The sequence below is a fragment of the Neltuma alba genome, unplaced genomic scaffold (assembly GCF_004799145.2).
Source record: "Neltuma alba isolate B1F8T4 unplaced genomic scaffold, ASM479914v2 tig00012505_pilon, whole genome shotgun sequence".
Classification (NCBI taxonomy): Eukaryota; Viridiplantae; Streptophyta; class Magnoliopsida; order Fabales; family Fabaceae; genus Neltuma; species Neltuma alba.
The window spans coordinates 995,547-1,014,901 of NW_021636973.1; the positions used below are offsets into that span (position 1 = coordinate 995,547).

Here is a 19,355-nt window from a genome sequence, read left to right on the forward strand (position 1 = left end):
TCCATCTTTTATCGTTTCTGCATGTACTCTACCTCCATGATATCTAACTTGACCTTCAGGACTAATAACAAATTCTCCATCTACATGAAAGTAACAAAATAATTCCTTCCCAGGAGTGGAGCCAATATTACAATTCATTGTGCAAGCTAAGCTGAAACAAATGAATAATCATTATGTTAGTTCACCGATAATGATATTTTGTCACTTCTTTAAATAAAGATAAATAACAGTACCTCTTCACTCATTAACAACTTTAGTTTACGGTTTCACACTTTAACATTAGCTATTAACTATAATATCCACCCTATCATAACTGTCATGCCTCAAACTTCAATGTCATGCAATCAGCTTCGACTTTCTCCCAAAAACAATCCTCCATTCCCCAACACTAATCATTGTAAACCCTACCAAAAAGCAACAAACCCCTATGGATAAATGCTTCAGCTCAGGCAAATAAAAATACGAACTTCACTGTCACCAACGAAACGCTGCAAGTACGCATGCTTCGACCTTCGTACGTAACCCAATTTACTGTATCAGCTTCGTCAAAAAAACGTTGATAGACCCATATTGATAAATGATCATGGTAGGGGATGAAAAGAGGAAGATTGTGGTGCACAAAATTACTTCACTTGCTTTTTTCAACCTCATTCAGATTTCAAGCCCAAGAACGTATACCCAACCATACCCACAATCACAATACTTCAAAATGAAGAACAAAACCACCGTGATTAGACCCCAGGATGAATAGACGAAAACTGTGGTGTGAGAAATTACTAACCTTGCTTGCTTCAACCACCTTCCAAGGTCCCACCGTCAAACGTTCTCCACCTTTCTGCGGTATAATTCTACAGAGCCATAAGTGTCATCGACATTTCCTTGCTTCAGTATAATTCTTTTTGCTTTTACATCAGAAGGGCAAATTTGTCCATTTGCCCTCATTTTGCAAATGACAGATTGGGTCAATGACCCAATCTGTCATTTCCACAATTCCAGGACCCAATTTGGAATTGTATATATTGGAGTGGCTTTATCTGTCATTTTCCCTAAAAACAAGGCAGAAGCTATTAATGATAATGGTCAAATATTTAAGGTGTGATTAGAAGAAATGTAAGTGGTTTAATCAGGGGCAATTTAGCATTTGTATATTTATATTTTTGTTTATGGTCTTTCTAAATAATTACAGTTTTTAAAATCTTTTATAAGGAATATAATTTTTTTCTTGGTCCTTCTCTCCAATTTTCCTATATTTCTTGTTGGAAAAATTCCTTAAATAGATATCTGCATAACCAAAATTTTTATTTGGGTGATTAAATTTGTTAAAGAACTAACCAGATTACTTACTTAGAGAAGGATTTAAAAATTTTATGAAATAACTTCAATGTCCCTGTCATTACAAACAAAAAGAGAAAGCAAAAGGAGGAAAAATTTCAATCAACATAATAGAAGCTAACTTCAAAAATTAACAACTCCAAATTACATTTTAACGCATTTCACTTAATTATTAACAATAAATTTGCCTTCATAATCATTTTTGCGTTTTACAATCAACACAATAAAACCCACATTTACAAATTAACAACTTCATATTTGGTTTTAACACTTTTCACTTAGTTATTAACAACAAACGTATCCCTCATAGCCATTATCATTATCACCTTTTACAATCAAAATAACATAATCTGTCTTCAAAAATTAACAATTTCATATTAGGTTTTAACACGTTCCCTTTAGTTATTAACAACACATGTGACCCTCATAGTTATGATCACTATCACTTATGACAATCAGCATAACAGAATTCACCTTCAAAACTTAACAACTTAAAATCATGTTTTAACATGTTCCACTTAGTTATTAAGAATGTTAAGAGTTTCTGTAATTGTAGACATACACTTAGAAAGTCTAGAAATTGTTTTAACCAAGTTAGACTACATGTTTGGTTGTGATGCTTACTCTATTAAACCCGTGTCATTTTTAGTTTTTTTTTTTAATAAACTGCACCATCTCTATTTTTTCTTTCTATTATTAACTTTATGTTGGGTTAATATAATTTTTTGATCCCTCAAATTTAGGCTCATTTAAGTTTTGGTCCTTAAAATTTTAAACATGTGGTTTTAGTTCTTGGAATATACTCTGTTACAGAACATTAGTCCCTAGCCGTTGAGTTTTGCTGAGCTGGCACAAATAGTGTTAATTTGGATGACGTGGCTTCTAACATAGCAATATGAATTGATTAAGTGACATGATAAGCTGGACATGTCAAAAAAAAAAAAAAAAAAGAGTCAGGTCTGTTTAAAACGCAACACAAGACACATTGGAAAAAGAGAAACAAAAAATGACGCGGAAGAGAACAAATGAAAGATTAAAGCCGCGAGGTGAAGAGGGCCTGCATCTTATGGCAAAAGAGTGACGCCATTGTTGCCAAAAAGGCAGCATTTTCCGGCAACTATGGTTTTGTTGCTTTCTTACATTGTTTTCTGTTTTGTGCTTGAATTGTGAGATTGAGATTTTGACTGGGTTACAGGAAGAGGGAGAAAGAGAGAGAGGAATCAAATAGTAAATATAGCAATATTCAAAAGTGTGAAATTAGGGAATGTTACTAGAAACAAAGAAGCTAACTCACTCACTCCATGTCGCCATTACTGAGAGAGATTGAGGAGTGAGATGTAAACGGGGAAGAAGAAATCCTAAGTGTTTTACTTTTTATGCAAATGGGTTTTTTGCCACCTAGAGAAATGTATGAGAAAGAAAGACTACCAGTGGTAGTGACAGCTTGCAAAAAGACGACGAGATCCGCCACATAGAGAGTGTAACAATCCTGAATTTTATTTTATTATTATTTTTAAATGAGCATATATATATATATATCTCTCTCTCTCTCTCTATATCTATACATGAATTTGGCGGCTGTGTAGTTGAATGGTATTGGAGACTTGTATGCGTGTTAAGAGGGTTCGAATCTTAACGCTGGCAAAGGGAAATTTGTATATATTTTTTTCCTCAGCTCCTTGAAATTACTTATCTAACCCTGCGAAAAAAAAAGGGAAAAGAAAAGGGGGCAGAATCAGATTTTTTTTTCGGTTGTGAGGCATGGATTCTTAGAGCTCTAGTAATCCTTTATCTTTTTTTTTTTTTTTCAAGTTTCACTATTCTGCTCCTTCTCTTTTGTCATTTAGTGTTGAAAGATGGTAGAAGAATGGAGGTTTGTCCCTTTCCTTGCCCTATTGTGACCAAATGATCTCCACCTTCTTCCTTCTCTTTTATTTCTCATTAGCTTAAGTTAGATGTTTTGGGTTCTTCCTATCTTTCTGCTGTGACGTGAACTGAGGAAGGGAGGGCTGAGTTTATTTATTTATTCTTCTTAATTGCAGCTGCTGGTATAAAAAAAAAAAATTGAAGGGATTGGAGGAAACTTGTTGACTAAAACGTGAGATGAGAGATTATTTTGAAAGGTAATTTATAATGCTTGATTGGAGGAATTGTTTGAATCTTGAGAATTTTTTGGGTGCCGTGACTTAAATTGTTTGATAAATATTATTTTTAAAAAAAAAAGTAGACTTGAGGAATTCTTTTAGTTTAAATTGAAGCTTGTTTTATAAGTTCATGTTGGGTGCCCTTAAACTGTTTGATGAAATGTTCTACAAGAAAAAAGAGATTCATTTCTTGAGTGTTTGTATAACATTTAATGACAGAGAATAATATGGATACTATTTTGGATTAATTGTGACTTAACTCTGATTTTCATGTGGTGCTTGCAGAAAAAGAGAGAGTTAGGAATTTGATTGTTACGGGGTTTATGTCATTGGGGAGCAAAATAAGTTATAATTTCAATAATAAGCTTACTTACTCTTGTTAATTCAAACACCTATGGAATAGTTGACATTGCCAAAAAAAAAAAGATGAGTTTGTGAATATGGTATTAAAATTTAGGAACTATTTAAGTTTTACATTGGAACTTGAATTACTACCTACGTTGACTATATAAATATATACTTAAACCGTATTCTCATTCATACCAAATTGAGCATTAGATTTATACTTTATATATTCATTGAAACTAAAATGATTCTTTCTTGTTTTTGGACCCATTGTAAACATAGATTGGTGAAGGATTGCTTATTTGCATAGGTGCTTAAAACCTTAGTATTTCAATTATATTAGAAGATTGAGTGAATCATAAAGATCAATATTTTATTTGGACTTGTAAAAGTTAAGAAAGGAGTCTTATATATATATATATATATATATATAAAAACTTTGTTAAATATATGTATATATGCGTATGCATATAAACATATATATATATATATATTAACTCTTTAATGTTAAGTGAACATAATTTTATTTGTATGTTAGGGGATTAAAGCAGAGCCATATTTGAAGGCTATTAAATGCTTTAGATTATAGCTATTTGATTACCATGTGAGTAAATAACGTCCCACAAGATTTAGAATTGATATCTTTTTTGTTAAACTCATATGTTTTAAGTATTACCTTTTCTGTAACGTTTTATGGACATTTTAGGAGTTAACATGACAACAACAACAAAAGTTTGAAAATGAAGTATAGATTTCATTTCTCTTATTTGATTCAAATCTTTTATGCATGCACAGAAGGGATAAAATTTTCTTAAGGAAGCTTTATCCAATTAGTATTGAACTTGATTTGTAATCTAAAGTTGTTTACTTCCACGTATGACGAAAATTGTTTTCAAACGACTGAAAACACAACACTGGTTGCTAATGGCAGTTCTGTTAGTCCCTGGCATGCCATGGCACACCTAGCTAGCAGGGTGAATTTGGGAGGTGCTAGCCCCGTGTGACGACTAACACATGTGGAACGGAGGATGGATTTCGTGAGCAGTACTCACACCTATTTTTGTGAGCTTTGTTCTCACGCCTATTTTCGTGGCTTCTAGCCACGTCGAACATGTTATCGACCCTCATGGACTATGTGTCCACACCTGTTACTATTCTGTGAAAGTTCTAATATTAAACAAAAGTGATTTCTAGACTTCTTTTATTAACCTTCGCCAAGTAAGGCTTCTAATTCTATTTTATTAATTTTCCTAAGAGTGATATTTATTCCTTGCTTGTTTTGTATTCTTAGTTTGCTAATTAATTAACAAATAAATCAATTGTTCTTATTTAAAAATTTGAGTTATCCTACCTATCATAGCTTCATACATTTGATGATACTGTTTTTTTTTCCTAATCATTATTGTGGGGATGTTGTTTACCGGTAGATGATTTTTTTCATTCAAATAGTAGAAGTGAACCTGCTCCTCCAGTTGGTTCTTGAAGCTCACTTGGGATAAGAAGTTTTTGGATTGCTTTTGGAACCATGTAGTTGATATAAATATTTAAATATACTTTTGCATATTCTAGTAGAGTCGCTCCCCGTACCTTATAGGCAGGATCCTGTCTTCTTTGTTATTTTAAGATATATGTTTATGTATGTTGCTGTAGAGCGGAGCTTCTTATGTTGTATAAAACTTGTCAAATTGTTTGGGACCTTTGGGAAGCTTGCCTTATAGGGGAGACTGCCAAAGTCTCCATAAAGATCCTAATTTTTTTATTAAGGGAAATGTGATATATGTATATTTGTTCCTAAAGTATAGTGATAATTATATGTGGCTACGGATGTCATATTGTTGTTTATCAAAAGCTTAGTTATACTTTAAGACTTAAGGAATATGAGTCATTTCTTGTATTCTATGCCAATCAGCTCTAAGTTCAGGCCGTGATAGAGAGTGTGTTTGTGTGTGTAAACGCAAGTAAAATCATGCTTTTCAAGTTTCTAACCACACCTATACTACTACTTTCGGTCCTTAATATAAAAGCTAATTGACTAATTTGAATAGATTAAAGAAATTAGTTAAGTTAATTATTTGTAATAAATATGTATTTTTTTTTAAAAATACTTTTACTAATCAATTGTACTAGTTAGAACTATTACAAGGACTACCTTGAGGGGGGAAAAAAGACAGAAAGATAAAGTAGATTGAGATCTTATATTTGAGACCCAAATAAAAGTCAAACGAGATCTTATATTAAGAACCGGAAGTAGTATTATTATATACACCAAAGGCCAACATGCTTTTCTTTTCATTGCTATTATTGCATCACAAATACTCATTCTCTAGTATTTCAGCCAATGCAAAACTGATTCTGTTAACCGATGAATGGCTGTACGTGAAGCCATTGATCCATCATGTTAGGTATATGCAACTTGCAATATAGGTTACAAGTACACCTGGCATAGATTATTATGATAATCCATTGTATCAACTAAATCATCTTAGCTCATACCAACTCCTTTAATACTGTCCTAGTAACAACTGTCCCAGGTGGCTGCATGCAAATGTTTGTGAACTGCATAAAATAAAGAATATATTTCCAACCTTCCCTAATTAATGACTATTCGATGTGGCAAACAAAAATGCTAGGTTCAAGTTCTGTCATCCATGGCTATCGGAAATGCTGCTTTTTCAGAGACGGCCATGTCGTCCTCTTGATCTAGCATCTTTCCCTTTCGGTTTGTTTTCTTCTGCGTTCTCATGTGCTGCATTTTAAAAAGACTTGACTTTTTTTTAAAAAAAAAAAAAAAAAAACTTTTCCTAATTACATGTCCAGCTAATCATGCCACCTAATTAGTTTATTTTGTCAAGTCAGAAGCCCCATCATCCAGACTACCACTTTTTGTGCTAGCTCAAATTCCAAGGAGCATTGGTTTGTGCTAGCTCAAACCAATGTTTTGTAACGAAATAAATTCCAAGGATTAAAACTACATGCTTGAAATTCCATTGACCAAAACCAAAATAGACCTAAATTTGAAGGACTAAAAGTTATATTAATCTTTTTATGTTTTATATTCATATATGAAGTTAATGATGAATTTATTTAGAACATATGACATATAAAAAATATTTCTTATTTTAAGAATTTAAGGAGTTATTTTAATTATAGATATGCACTTAAAAAGTTTAATCATTGTTTTTAATAAGTGAAAAAGTGAACACATAGATGTTTTTTAATGCATGATGTTGACTTGTGCGATTTTACCTTTTTAAATATTTTTCTAGCCTTATGTATAAGTCACTTCCAACATGTTTTACACAGACTAAAAAAGACCTTAAACTTCATTAACTCTCGTCTAAAATTCAACAACTTTCTAATTTTATCCCTATTTAATATACATTATACCTCATGTAAATAAAGTCAACATAATAATAAATTAAAGGTAAAATTGTACATCCATACAAAAAAATTTCTCTTAGTATTTTATAAATAAGACCAAAAAAAGTTTTCTCTTTCTGACTTATAAATAGAAATAGAGTAGTAGACTATATTATTTATATATGTTTATTTTCGATTCATTTTATTTTTATATTTATGTGTGAAATCAATGATGAATTTATTTAAAACAGATCACATATAGAAAATGTTTCTTATTCTTAGAATGCTTAGAGTTGAAGCATGAATATACATTATAAAAGTTTAGGAATTGTGTTCAATAAATGGGAAAGGAAACACGTACCTCGTTGTGATGTCTGATTTTATATTTATGTAATTTTCACCTTTTTAAATAAATTGCATTATTTATATTTTAACTTAATGTTGGATTTTTTTTATATTGATGTTTTGAAATTAACGATGAATTTATATAGAACATATCATATATATATATATATATATATAGCAAATATTTTTTTTGTTTTAAGAATTTTAAGAGTTATGATTATTAGTCTGCACTTAAAAGGTTTAAGAATTGTTTTTCACTAAATGAGAAAGTTAACGTACACCCCTTTTTATACTTGGTGTTGACCCATGTTATTTTAACTTTTTAATACATTGTATTATTTATATATTGACATGCTATTAATTTTGTTTTTATATTTATATATGAAACCAATGATGATTTTTTTTTATGACATAACGTACATAGCAAATATTTTGTAATTATGAACACGTGCTTTGAGAGTGTATGAATGGTTTTCATTAAATAGGAAATGAAACACATGTCGAGTTGTGATGCCTACTCTTACACCCATGCTAATGCAATTCTTTGAATAAACTATACTATTTATATTTTTGCTTACTCTTAATTTTATTTTTATATTAGTGTATGAAATTCATGATTAATAGCAAATATTTCTTATTTTAAGAATTTGAAGAGTTCTTTTAATTATGGATCTGATCTTAAAAAGTTTAGAAAATGAACATATATATGCTTTTTAATGCCTGCTATTTATCTATGTGATTTTCATTTGTTTTAAATAAAATGAATTATTACATATTGACTTCAAATTGATTTTTTTTTACATTGATGTATGAATTCAATGAGAACACATCACATATAAAAAGACCTAGCTAACAAACATGATGATTACAAACAAACATCCAAACTTATGGGCTTATAATTATTGACAAGAGATACACCACTCTTGGCCATCTTGTTGAATAGATTTTTTGACGCCCTAATATTATTAATCAAACAGTAACCATCCATTAAAGTGTTGTAAGGAACTACATGAGGTCTTATACCACACTTCATCATCAAGCCAACAGCAGCTTCAGTTTCGGCAACACTTCCTTCTTTGCAAAATGCATCACGAGTATAGTAAAAGTATGAATATTAGGGTTGATGCCTTCATGTCTCATTTGATTAAACAATTTTGCAGCTTCTGACCATTTACCCATGACACAAAAACCACAAATAAGAGAGTTGTAGGTCACAATATCAGGGCATATTCGATGATCAATCATTTGATGAAATAAATCCCATGCTTCTGTTATAAGTCTTTCTCTGCAAAAGCCATCAATAATAGTATTATACATAACCAAATTTGGCTTAACTGGTCCTCTCGCCATCTTTTCAAGCAATTTAACCGCAGCTCTTGTTTTTTTAATTTTACAAAGCCCATTGATGAGTGTGCCATAGCTAACTACATTTAACTGAAACCCTTTTGCTATCAGATCATCATGAAAATCCAAGGCCTTCCCGACCTCATTATTGATACAGAGTCCCTTCATTAGTGTAGTCAGAGTAACTGTATTTGGCTGACAGCCTATCTTAAGAATCTTGCCTAACGCAGAGAAAGCAAAAGCAATTTGACCCACATGGCAGTAACAATTAATCAAGATGCTCAGTGTTACCAAATCTGGCGTGAATCCTTTAGATTCTGCTAGTGCGAAAAGGGAGATAGCAATAGTATAATGTTTCATTCTTGCAACAGATCCTAAAATTTTAGTGATTTGGACTATAGACGGTGGGGGATGCCTATGAAGCAGGCCATGGAAAGAAGAGACAGCCTCTTCAATAATCTCAGTATTTGTCGAATGGGAATGGAAACGGGAGCGGGGAGTTCGGACATATGAAGTAGAAAGAGGGAATAAAGATGGAGACGATGCAGGGAACAAAGGAAATTTGGAGAAGCCATACCGTGAAGCTCCACAAAAGAACATCTTTAACTTTCAGATCCGCCGAGTGATTGACCAGAGGAGACAAGAAAAGTAGTCGAAGCCGGCTTAAAACCCCAAAACCTTTCGTTTTTTCTTTTGGCCAAAACCGAACTTTTTGTTCATCTTCTCTTTCTTCCGGCTTATACGAACTTGCATCTTGCCGCATGGCGTCCTCTGTAATCTGCTACTATTATTTTATTTAAACAAAACTATTTTAAAAAAAACAACAACTGTATAATCAATAATTAATGCTACTCCTCATATTAAATTTTAAAAGATAAATGAGAAATTTATCTTGATCCTAAATTTAATATTTTAATTCATTTTTCCTTCTAAATTTTTAACACAAATCACAAAAAATATTTGTTAAATTTTAAAAAGATAAATAAGTATTTTTATAATGGTTTTGACTATTTTGTAATGATTTTAACATCTGTTAAAATTACTTATTTATCATTTTAAAATTCAATTCATATTTTCTTGTTATTTTTTCAGATTTACGAGATTTTTTTAAAATTATTCCTATTAATTATACATATTGCGTCTAAAAATAAGAGGAATATTCTAGAAGAAGAAACACACATTCTAACAAATAATTAATTTAACTAATTTTTTTAATTTATTCTAATCAATTATGAAACCCTTATATACTAAGTATTGGAGATAATAAAATTCAAGATTAAAGCTGAGAATTGATATGATTTTCCTGGCGACAAGCCATGAGAAGAAAATTATGTCATATAAGCATTGAAATTTATTGAAAATTTTTTTTTCTGCCAATGAAAATATATATTTATATAAAATAAGGTGCAAAGTCCTACAAATAAAAGATGACAAATAACAAAGCAAAAGAACATAAGAACTGAAAATAAAAAAATAAAAAAACTACACACAGGTGGCAGAACACATTAGGATCAACCAGGATTGTTGAGAGTCCTTCTGAACGTCATTCGCCAATAATAGGGAAAATTTCATTTAAGGACTGCAGTTGAAAATTTATTTCAAACAGCCCTCAAAACATTCTGAAATGTCACTGCAGGACCAACGGACCAAACTAAAATTAAAATTAAGAGTAAGATTACAATAATACCCCTCATTTTATTTTTTTTTAAATAAATATTAATGGTCGCCGGAGTTCAGATCACTGGAGGTCGGAGGTCCGGCCACTAGCTCTTAAATGGCCATTACTATAGCTCCGGTGGCCAGAAGATTTTTTTTTTAAAATAAGGTGGCCAATGGAAGGTTTGAACTCATAACCCATTGACACACCAAGGTGTTTAGGTAGAAATTAAACCATGATTTTAAAAGTGCTTTTACGGTATACGAAATAAATATGTGGAGAAGTTTGTCTCGTTTTGCGGAGGAGCACTTTTGAGTGCTTCTAAACACCCCCTATTATGCAAATAAAAATATATATAATGCAAATAAAAATTTAGTCATATAATGCAAATAAATATATATAACAAAACAAAAGCAAGTATCCAAGTGTAAGTGAACAAATGAAATTTAACAATTTACAAATAACATAATGGAATTCGCAACCCCAACTGTAATATTTAAGTGTAAATGAGCAAATGAAATTTGAAGATTTATAACAAAAGTTTATAGATTTACAACCCAAATTCGACTATTCACAAGAAACACAAGAAAATTCACAACCCAAAATGTAAGTGTTTGAATGTAAATAAACAAGTAAAATTCAGCTATTTACAACCTAAATTCGTTGATTCATAAGAAACATAAACATTACAAAACTGAAAAGAGAATTCACAATTTCAAATACAAGTATTCATGTTTCTTATGAATCGTTGAATTCGGTTATAAATATCTTAATTGTTGTTGTAAATATCTAAATTTTATTTGTTCATTCACACTCAAACATTTACATTTTGGGTTGTAAATTCCTTTTTATTTTTGTGAATCGCCAAATTTGGGTTGTAAATTGATGAAATTTTTTTGTAAATTTTCAAATTTCACTTATTCATTTATATTTAAACATTTGCATTTGGGGTTGTGATTTCCATTATATTATTGGTAAATCACCAAATTTTTGTTATAAATTGTTGAATTTTACTTGTAAATTGTCAAATTTCACTTATTCATTTACACTTGGACACTTGTATTTGCTTTGTTATATATATTTTTATTTGCATCATATGACTAAATGGTTTGGTTGGCTTTGTGATCACATCACTTTTGATGTGCCAATAGGATATGGGTTCAAACCTTTCCTTAGCCACATTATTTTTTAAAAAAAAATATTCCGCCCACCGGAGCTACAGTGGTGGTAGCAGCCACCAGAACTCCAACCTCCGGCGGCGGCCACTGAAGTGCAGATGGCCAAAACTCCAACGACCATTAATATTTATTTTTTAAAAAAATAAAAATGAGGGGTACTATTGTAATATTACTCTTAATTTTAATTTCAGTTTGGTCCTTTGGTCCTGCAGTGACATTTCAGAATGTTTTGGAGATTATTTGAAATAAATTCTCAACTGTGGTTCTTAATCGAAATTTTCTTGCCAATAATATATTACCTCGAGCTATTTCAACTTTTAGTTTAGCCTAAAATATAAAATCTCAATCCACTTTGTCTCTCATATTTATTTATTCCTTTCAAAGCAATCCTTGTATTAGTTACATATGTTAAATATTTAATCAAATAGTAGTTTTAGCTAATACATATTATTAGTAAAGATATTATAGAAAAAATAAATTATTTATTACAAATAACTAACTTTAGACTTTTTAAACTTTCTTAATCTACTCAAATTAGTCAACTAACTCTTCTACTTGCCTCGGTTCTTAATATAAGAGCTCGTTTAACTTTTATTTTTATTCTAAATATAAAACTATAATCCAATTTATCTCTCATATTAATCCATTTTTTTCCTAAGGTGATTCTTACAATAATGATAATTCTAGCCAATATACTTGATTAGTAAGAATATTATAAAAAATACAACTCCTGTTTATTACAAATAACTAACTTAACTAGTTTTTTTTAATCTATTCAAATTAGATAACTAGTTCTTATATTAATAATTAGAAATAGTATTAAGAAGCACAAGTAGTATGAATCCACTCAAAAGAATGGTTCTCGATCAAATTCACTGAGACCAGGCTTCTCAAAGAAAACGTCATATCTCCAACGAGAGGAAGGATATTGTTGGAGTGATAATTTTAATTAGCAATTTGTTGTCTGATTTTGGAACTGAATGTCAGTAATTTATTGAAATTTTGTTAATGAAATAAATATTGTAAAAGCAAAAATAGCACTGATAAGTTTATTAAAATTATGCCACTGGAAATGTGAATGATCACAGGCAATTATCAAACCTATCTTATATAGATTTATCAATCATACTAATCCGAAGTCTATATATGACAATTGACATATTCCTACAATCTATTTGGTTTAACTTTTAACCATACATATATCACCAAACTTTGAAAAAATTAAAGGAGGTTTAGACTTTTTCTAAAAAAAATTTGACTTTTTCTTATAAAAATTTATATGAATTGCAGCAATATTTATAATTATTGGTATTAATATTATTATCAAATAACTGAGACAATGATATTCTCTTGATATTTTTAAAGTTAACGAAGTTTTCTAATATTTTAAATAAGAAAAGTATTATAGAAATATGATAAAATTAGTTATTTGGATTATCTTATTTGATAATTCTAGTTAATGTGTATTTCTAAATGAAATGCAACATTACTTAAATTTTAGGATTTTTTTTTTGGCTAAAAATTTTCAAGAACTTAGAGCAAGGTTATAGCGGATCACCTTTGAATTTAAAGTGAATAATGCCTATACAAAATACTTCAGTTGTAAAAATAAACTTTGGCCCTAACAATTACGTAGATGATCAAGACTTAACAGCTTTTTCAATAAAAAATAAGCACAATGAATTCACAAATACATTATGTCGTCTATGTTGCATAATTTATTTTCAATTTTCTAATAAAAAGAAAAATTCACAAGTGTGTGTTAGATACAATACATACATGTAAGATACGACAATTACAAAAATTTTATGATATGAGTATAGACACATAAATATGATACTAGCCTTGGGTCTTAAATATAAGAGTTAGTTTGTAGCACAAACTAGCTCTTATATATATATATTTGGTTATCCAAAGCATCCTCCCACCCGAACGGTAAGACACTAATCTTTCGGGGTATTATCCGATGTCGTAGCAAAGACCCCTCTCAACAGTGTTTTTTCCATACACACTAAGAATCAAACCTAAGACATGACATTTAATGTGTCCAAGTTCCTTCCATTTAAACAAACACTTGATCAGATAAAAAAAAAAAACAAACACTTGTTGGTAACTAGCTCTTATATTTAGAATTGAGCTAATGTGTCTATTTGAAGCTTTTCAAACTTGAGCAATCTAGCTGGCTCAACTGATTAGATCGAAATAAACTCAATCATGCTTTCAGATTTTCTTTTTTGTATGTTTATTTCAAACAGTACAAAATCACTTAAAAGAAGCTAATCCTATGCCTTATCATTCTACTGCTCATAAAGACATTTTTCAAAGTTGGTTCAACTGACTTGCAGCATTTGTTAGATCAACACAATTAGACTGATAAATACATTGCTCAACCTCACCTACACAACGAACGGTCTCCCATCAATTATGCAGCCAGTATATCGTAAGTTAGGTAAAAGAAATATGCTTCTGTATCCAGAAACTCCATAACTTGGGTCATGCAGAAGTCAATATGTACGATTTGAAGGCCACATATCAGAAGAGATCATTATATTGTGCTGTAATCTAAGTTATAATGACCAAGCATTAATGCCACATGTCAGGAGTTAGTTAAAAGAAGTTTTCGTTTGTAGCCACAGACTCTATAGCTTACAAAGGAAGAGATCATTATATTCTGTTTTTTCGGGTACTTGATGAATTATAGTACAAGTTTCAGAAGGATTGGCTTTGTCCAGAATACCAAGTTACTTCTCAAGGGATGTTACGCACTAAACCATGCTGTGATGTCTCCTTCTTTAGTACTGCACTATGCTCGCCTCATCCGGTTTGGGTGCAAATATAAGGGGGAAAAAGTTACAAAATAATAATGCATGATATAATCCTCATATTACCTGTCTTGTTTCATAAAATGAAGTTAACATGTCAATGGAATCCGTGCTTATAAGGTATTGCAGCATTAAAAAGTAGAATACCAAATATGCTGATAAAGCACACGCTTCGGTAGATCTACCCAAAGCTTACTTAAAAGAAACAAATCTGTTCGATATTACAACAAATTTCACCACAAAAGTGAGTATCAGCAATCAAATAATTCTGAAGGAAAATATCTAACCTTAAACTCTAGTGAACATTTCATCTAGTAGATCCTTTGCCTTATCATTGTCACCTCTTTCCAAAAGAGGCCTAATAATTCTATCAAAGGTTACAGAATCAGGTGAGCATCCATTCTCCTTCATTGTAGAAAGGAATGCCTTAACCTCATCAAACAAGCCCTCTTTACAGAGTCCATTCATCATTGCAGTATATGATTGGACATCCAAAGGATAGCCATTGACCAAAAGATAATGGAAAATCTGTCGCGCATCATTCAATCTACCAGCTTTGCACAAACCACTAATAAGTATAGTATATGTGTATGTATTAGGCTGAATTTTCTGGTCAACAATTCGCTGAAATAATGTGATAGCCTGATCAAGATGACCACTTTTGCACAATCCATCCAACAAGATACTATAAAATATTATATCTGAGGGCTGACCTCTATCATACATCTCATAAATAATATCCTGCACATAGGACATTTTACCAGATTTGCACAAACCATCAACAAGAGAGCTATAGGTGACAATATTGGGAGTCAAATTTTTGCTCTTCATCTCCATAAAGAGATCCACGGCCTCATCCATCATCTTGATTTTACAGAGTCCATTAATTAAAATACTATAACTAATAACATTAGGAGCCAAACCACTGTGGACCATCTTGTTGAATAGATTCCTTGACTCACTAACATTATTAATCAAACAGTAACCATCCATTAAAGTGCTATAAGTAACTACATTAGGTCTTACACCACACTTCATCATCAAGCCAACAACAGCTTCAGCTTTGGTGACACTTCCTTCCTTACAAAATGCATCAACCAATATATTAAAAGTACAATCATTAGGGTTGATGCCTTCAAGTCTCATTTGATTAAACAATTTTGCAGCGTCTGACCATTTACTCATGACACAAAAACCACATATGAGAGAGTTGTAGGTCACAATATTGGGAGACATACCATGATCAATCATTTCATGAAATAAATCACACGCTTCAGTTATAAGTCTTTCTCTGGAAAAGCCATCAATAATCGTACTATAAATAATAAGATTAGGCTTAACCGGCCCTCTCGCCATTTTTTGCAGCAATTTAAGGGCAGCTCTTGTTTTCTCCGTCTTGCATAGTCCATTTACAAGTGTGCCATAACTGACTATATCTAATTGGAACCCTTTTGCTATCAGATCATCATGAAAATCCAAGGCTTTCCCAACCTCATTATTGATACAGAGGCCCTTCATTAGTGTAGTCAGAGTAACCGTATCTGGCCGACAGCCTATCTTAAGAATCTTGCCTAAGGCAGAGAAAGCAAAAGTCATCTGACCCACATGGCAGTAACAGTTAATCAAGATGCTCAGTGTAACCAAATCTGGCGTGAAGTCCTTAGATTGTGCTTGTTTGAAAAGAGAGATAACAGTTTGATAATGTTTCAACTTTGCAACAGATCCTAAGATCTTATTAAGTTGAACTATAAAGGGTGGGGGGCGCACATTAAGCAAGCGATTAAAAGAGGAAAGAGCCTCTTCGATACTCTGAGGATTTGTCGAATAAGAATGGAACCGAAAGGGGAGAATAAGGGCATATGAAGGAGAAAGAAGGAACAAAGTTGAAGATGATGCAGAAAATAAATGAAATTTGGGGAAGGCATACCTTGAAGCCCTGCCGAAGATCATCTTTAACTTTCAGATGCTTCAACGCATCGAGAGACAAGACTGAGCGGGAGGGACCAGAACTCTGACGAATCACTCTGGCCGAAGTTCTGAAGCCCGTTTGTTTGTTTGTTTTTGTTTTTTTGGTACATTGAAGCCTGTGGCAGCTCATTCCTCATTCCAAAAAAAAAATTTCCTTACATTTATTATATGTTAGTTTGAACATGAAAAAATGAGCGAAAGTTTCATGATTGAAAATTTTTCCAGTTAGGTGGACTTGAATTAAAAATAAACAGAATTATAAAGTCTCGCGTTAAAAAAAATTATCAAAAAATTTTAATAACAAGTGACCATTTGTTATTTTTTTTAAAAATTTGTTAGTATAAGCTGCTCAGTTGTCGTTAAGATTTTATAGTAATTAAATTCTTTCTTAGGACTTAATTGTAATTCTCTCAATAAAAATACTTTCTATATATATAATACAAATTTTTAAAAATCACTGTCAAATTTTAAAATTTAAAGTCAGTATTAGTTACTACATTTGTAAATTATATTCAAAAAACAAATAACATAATATTTTTATAATAATTTTTATTTAGAAATTTGAAATTTAACAGTTATTTTTTTGGAGTTTTTTTCTAAAATATCTTTAGCTTTTTTAACTAATAAAATACATTCTAGTTTTGTTTCAGTTTTAATCATATATGAGTATCTTTTTTTGGAACAATTCATGGGCAAGGGCCATTCAGTTGCATCTCATTCTACGGATACTGGGCTACACTAGTACTGGCTATAAATTGATAAATTCCAAAATATTAAGAAAATGAACCGCTTAATTCGCTGAAAGCATTTGGAGGGCCCTATTTAGCCTTTAGAATGGCTGCTGATTACAGTGGCGGTGCTTCTTTTGGATGGTAAGAGCACTATTTAAAAACAGATCAGTAATAACAAAAGAAATATGTTTAAAAAAATTTATTCCGTAAACTTAACTTATACATACTTAATATTGGTAGTTTCAAACAAGCTTAATAATGATTGATCATTGCTACGATTTTTCTTCTAAGCATAAGAAAGGAGAGACACCATGGGCCTTCTTTTCGGCCTGAAAAAAGAATGGGTCTTTAAGCACAATGTTTTTGAAAATATGAAGAAATCAACAATAACGTAATCTTAGGTTAGCACAGGTAACAAATACTCCTCTGGTCCTTAAGACTGAATCTAATTATTAAGTTGATTTTGATACGAATATAAGACTTATTTTTCATATTTATCAATTTTTTCTAAATTATCTTTATGGATATTCACTCAACCATAATCAAGTAGAAAATGGAAGGAGGATATTAAAAAAGATAATTATGGTGTTTTAGGAAAAATACGTCATATTTTTTTTTATAATGAACTAACTTACCTAACTTCCTTAATTTAATCAAATTAGTTAAATAGGTCTTATATTAAGGACCGGATGAGTACTATCTTGGGTCTTTAATATAAGAGTTAATTAGCTATTAGATTTGGTTCTAGATATAAGATTTCAATATACTTTGTCTCTTAAATTTATAATGTTTTCTAAAAAATATTTTTATTAATTGTAAGGAATTCTCATCAATGAAGAGTTCTAATGCACTAATAGTTTAAGAAAGTCAACTCATATTTATTACAATTAACTAATTTAATTTATTTTTTTAATCTTTTTAAATTAATTATCTAACTCTTATGTTAAGAATAAGAAATTGTATATATTATCTTTGATAATAAGTAAGAGTTGTGAGAAAAAAGAATTTGATATTATCTTTGATAATAAGTAAGAGTTGTGGGAAAAAAGAATTTGATAAGCCTCAGTGTCAAATCTTTTATAATGGGAAAAAAATACATTTAAATTGTCAATTTTTTTGTTACTTCCCAAGATTTCCCATTAATGGTCATTGATTCAATGTTAAAAAAATCGAATCCACCATCAAACAAATTGAGACATTCATTTGGGGTTTGATGATTGGATGATGGATTAGCTTTAATAAACCAATCATGACAAAAGTTAATATATTTTAAATGATATTAGCTTAAAATATAAAGAAATAACCACTTCTAATAATAAGATTTAATAATTGAATTCAAATAAAAGTAATATACGAGTATATTTACACTAAAAAATGAGTCTTATATTTAGGACCAGAAGAGCATAATTATAAAAGCAATATTCATCAATACTCCATATTTTTCAATTAATATATATTTGTACACTTATTTTATAATTCTTAATCTTAAAATATACATATGTACATACATACATAGATGTATCTTGCCTATTTTTCCCCCTTACTGAATTCTTTCTAATAATACATGCAAGAATCATAGCTTATAAACACAAATTAAAATTTAAAAATAAAAATAAAAAATTATATGATCGATTCAGTTAGTTGATCCTATATATTAGTTTCACCGAATGATACTAGCTTGCCGTTGTTTTTTTTTTTATTCTTTGATTTTATCACCTCTTCATACTAAACATGTGACTAGTACTTGATTCAATTGGTCACGATTGAATCTGGTTGTTGCAGCAAGGCTTTGTCTCAGTGGTTTATGAATGGGTTCTGGAATTTCCAATACCTAGTTAGTTTCAACATTTTTTCCGTGAGAGAATTCGACTTTTGGAACTTTTTGGAATTTGTTGTTTGAGTTGTTGCGTAGAAGGTGTATGTTGGAATCTCCAAGAGGCTCCATGCACGTAAATGATTCCATCGAGGACTTATGATCCCCTTTGGTACAAAGTATTGAAAATGAGGGATTGGGGTTGGGATTATAATTGAGAAAAATCATTAAAATAGTATTTAGTATGAGTAATGACTTGTTATATGGGATTAAACAAACCCATAGAGGTGAGATTGGGGAATACCACTTCTCCCCA

General features: G+C 30.8%; 2 protein-coding genes across 2 annotated transcripts; both read right to left on the reverse strand.

Annotated features, from left to right (window-relative positions):
- Nucleotides 1-8,561: 8,561 nt before the first annotated feature.
- Nucleotides 8,562-9,470, reverse strand: LOC114727671 (pentatricopeptide repeat-containing protein At1g12300, mitochondrial-like). The gene has a single exon (XM_028914361.1). It carries the CDS (start codon nt 9,468-9,470, stop codon nt 8,562-8,564), a length of 909 nt encoding a protein of 302 aa, XP_028770194.1.
- Nucleotides 9,471-14,637: 5,167 nt separating this feature from the next.
- LOC114727703 (pentatricopeptide repeat-containing protein At1g62930, chloroplastic-like) lies at nt 14,638-16,531 on the reverse strand. The gene is made up of 2 exons (XM_028914410.1): nt 15,861-16,531; nt 14,638-15,704 (listed from the first exon to the last, which is right to left on the reverse strand). Exons 1-2 carry the CDS (start codon nt 16,475-16,477, stop codon nt 14,816-14,818), a joined length of 1,506 nt encoding a protein of 501 aa, XP_028770243.1. The 5' UTR covers nt 16,478-16,531; the 3' UTR covers nt 14,638-14,815.
- Between the last annotated feature and the right edge of the window lie 2,824 nt (nt 16,532-19,355).